At 31.6% G+C, this 1,489-nt stretch overlaps 1 protein-coding gene across 1 annotated transcript in view; it reads right to left on the bottom strand.

Annotated features, from left to right (window-relative positions):
• Positions 1-163: 163 nt before the first annotated feature.
• The window catches only part of LOC108564893, a 6,147-nt gene continuing 4,821 nt past the window's right edge, over positions 164-1,489 (bottom strand). The window contains exons 6-7 of the mRNA XM_017924092.1: positions 370-504; positions 164-302 (exon numbers count right to left, since the gene is read on the bottom strand). Coding sequence (XP_017779581.1) covers positions 195-302; positions 370-504 — 243 coding nt within the window. The 3' untranslated portion in view covers positions 164-194. The remainder of the gene's footprint in view (positions 303-369; positions 505-1,489) is intronic.

Raw genomic sequence — 1,489 nt, 5'->3', positions numbered from 1 at the left:
ATTTACACGATACCAAAGCTAAACGTTCAATTTATTTAAGTAAACTATAATTACTAATTTATCTATATGTATATATATATATATAAAAAAATTTACAATCTGTACGTATTTTTTTTTAACAAATTATAGTACTGTATCACATTTTGGTGTTTCGCATTTCTTCTGCTGTTTTCGTTCAGAGAATGTGAATTATCTCACGTCTTCAAGCTCAGTCTGCGTTGATTCAGGTTGAACTTGAAGATGTTGAAGAAACGGCCCACCAGATGCGAGATCTCCAGATCCTGCAGTTTCCCGTTGATTATCTGCAACATGAAATTATTAACAATTCAATATTTCAACAATTGTAATAAAAAAAATAAAGGGACTTACGTCCTTGACGATCTTCGAAACGGCCGGTTCTATCTCGTCCCACACAGTGTCGATGGCCTGAGGCGTCATCGCCGTTATTGCTTTGTTAATTACGTCACCCATTTCCGGATCGTTCATTAGATTATCGAATCTGTTCTGCGAAAACACCGGAAACAATAAATTACAAATAAAGCAAACAGCAACAAAAAAAAAATTAAATTATTGTCCATTATTGTATGCTCATTCGAACATCGTTAGTGATAGTTTAAAAGCTCAAAAAAAAACTTGGTTACTATATCTATAATGTTTTAAAATACTTCAACTGTTTTCAGGACTCACTGCGTTCGCACATCATTAGATTACACTTAAAGTTCTGTTAATGAACCACAATTTTATAATTTCAGTTCAGTTGACTAAGTTGGCATAAGTACAAAATTATTGATGTTAGAAAAGTAAGCGTGAAAATGTTAAAATACTTCAACTACTTTCAGGATTCACTGCGTTCGCACATCATTTGAATACAATTAAAGTTCTGTTAATGAAACACAATTTTATAATTTCAGTTCAGTTGACATAAGTACAAAGTTATTAATGTTAGAAAAACAAGCGTGAAAATGTTACAATACTTCAACTGCTTTCAGGACTCACTGCTTTCGCATATCATTTGAATACAATTAAATTTCTGTTAATGAACCACAATTTTATAATTTCAGTTCAGTTGACTAAGTTGGCATAAGTACAAAGTTATTAATGTTAGAAAAGTAAGCGTGAAAATGTTAAAATACTTCAACTGCTTTCAGGACTCACTGGGTTCGCACATCATTTGAATACAATTAAAGTTCTGTTAATGAACCACAATTTTATAATTTCAGTTCAGTTGACTCAGTTGGCATAAGTACAAAGTTATTAATGTTAGAAAAGTAAGCGTGAAAATGTTAAAATACTTCAACTGCTTTCAGGACTCACTGCGTTCGCACATCATTTGAATACAATTAAACTTCTGTTAATGAAACACAATTTTATAATTTCAGTTCAGTTGACTAAGTTGGCATAAGTACAAAGTTATTAATGCTAGAAAAGGAAACGTGAAAATGTTAAAATACTTCAACTACTTTCAGGATTCACTGCGTTCGCACATCAT

This window comes from Nicrophorus vespilloides, unplaced genomic scaffold (assembly GCF_001412225.1).
Source record: "Nicrophorus vespilloides isolate i.1.1-1 unplaced genomic scaffold, Nicve_v1.0, whole genome shotgun sequence".
NCBI classification, from domain to species: Eukaryota; Metazoa; Arthropoda; class Insecta; order Coleoptera; family Silphidae; genus Nicrophorus; species Nicrophorus vespilloides.
This window is presented reverse-complemented; position numbering and strand designations above follow the sequence as displayed.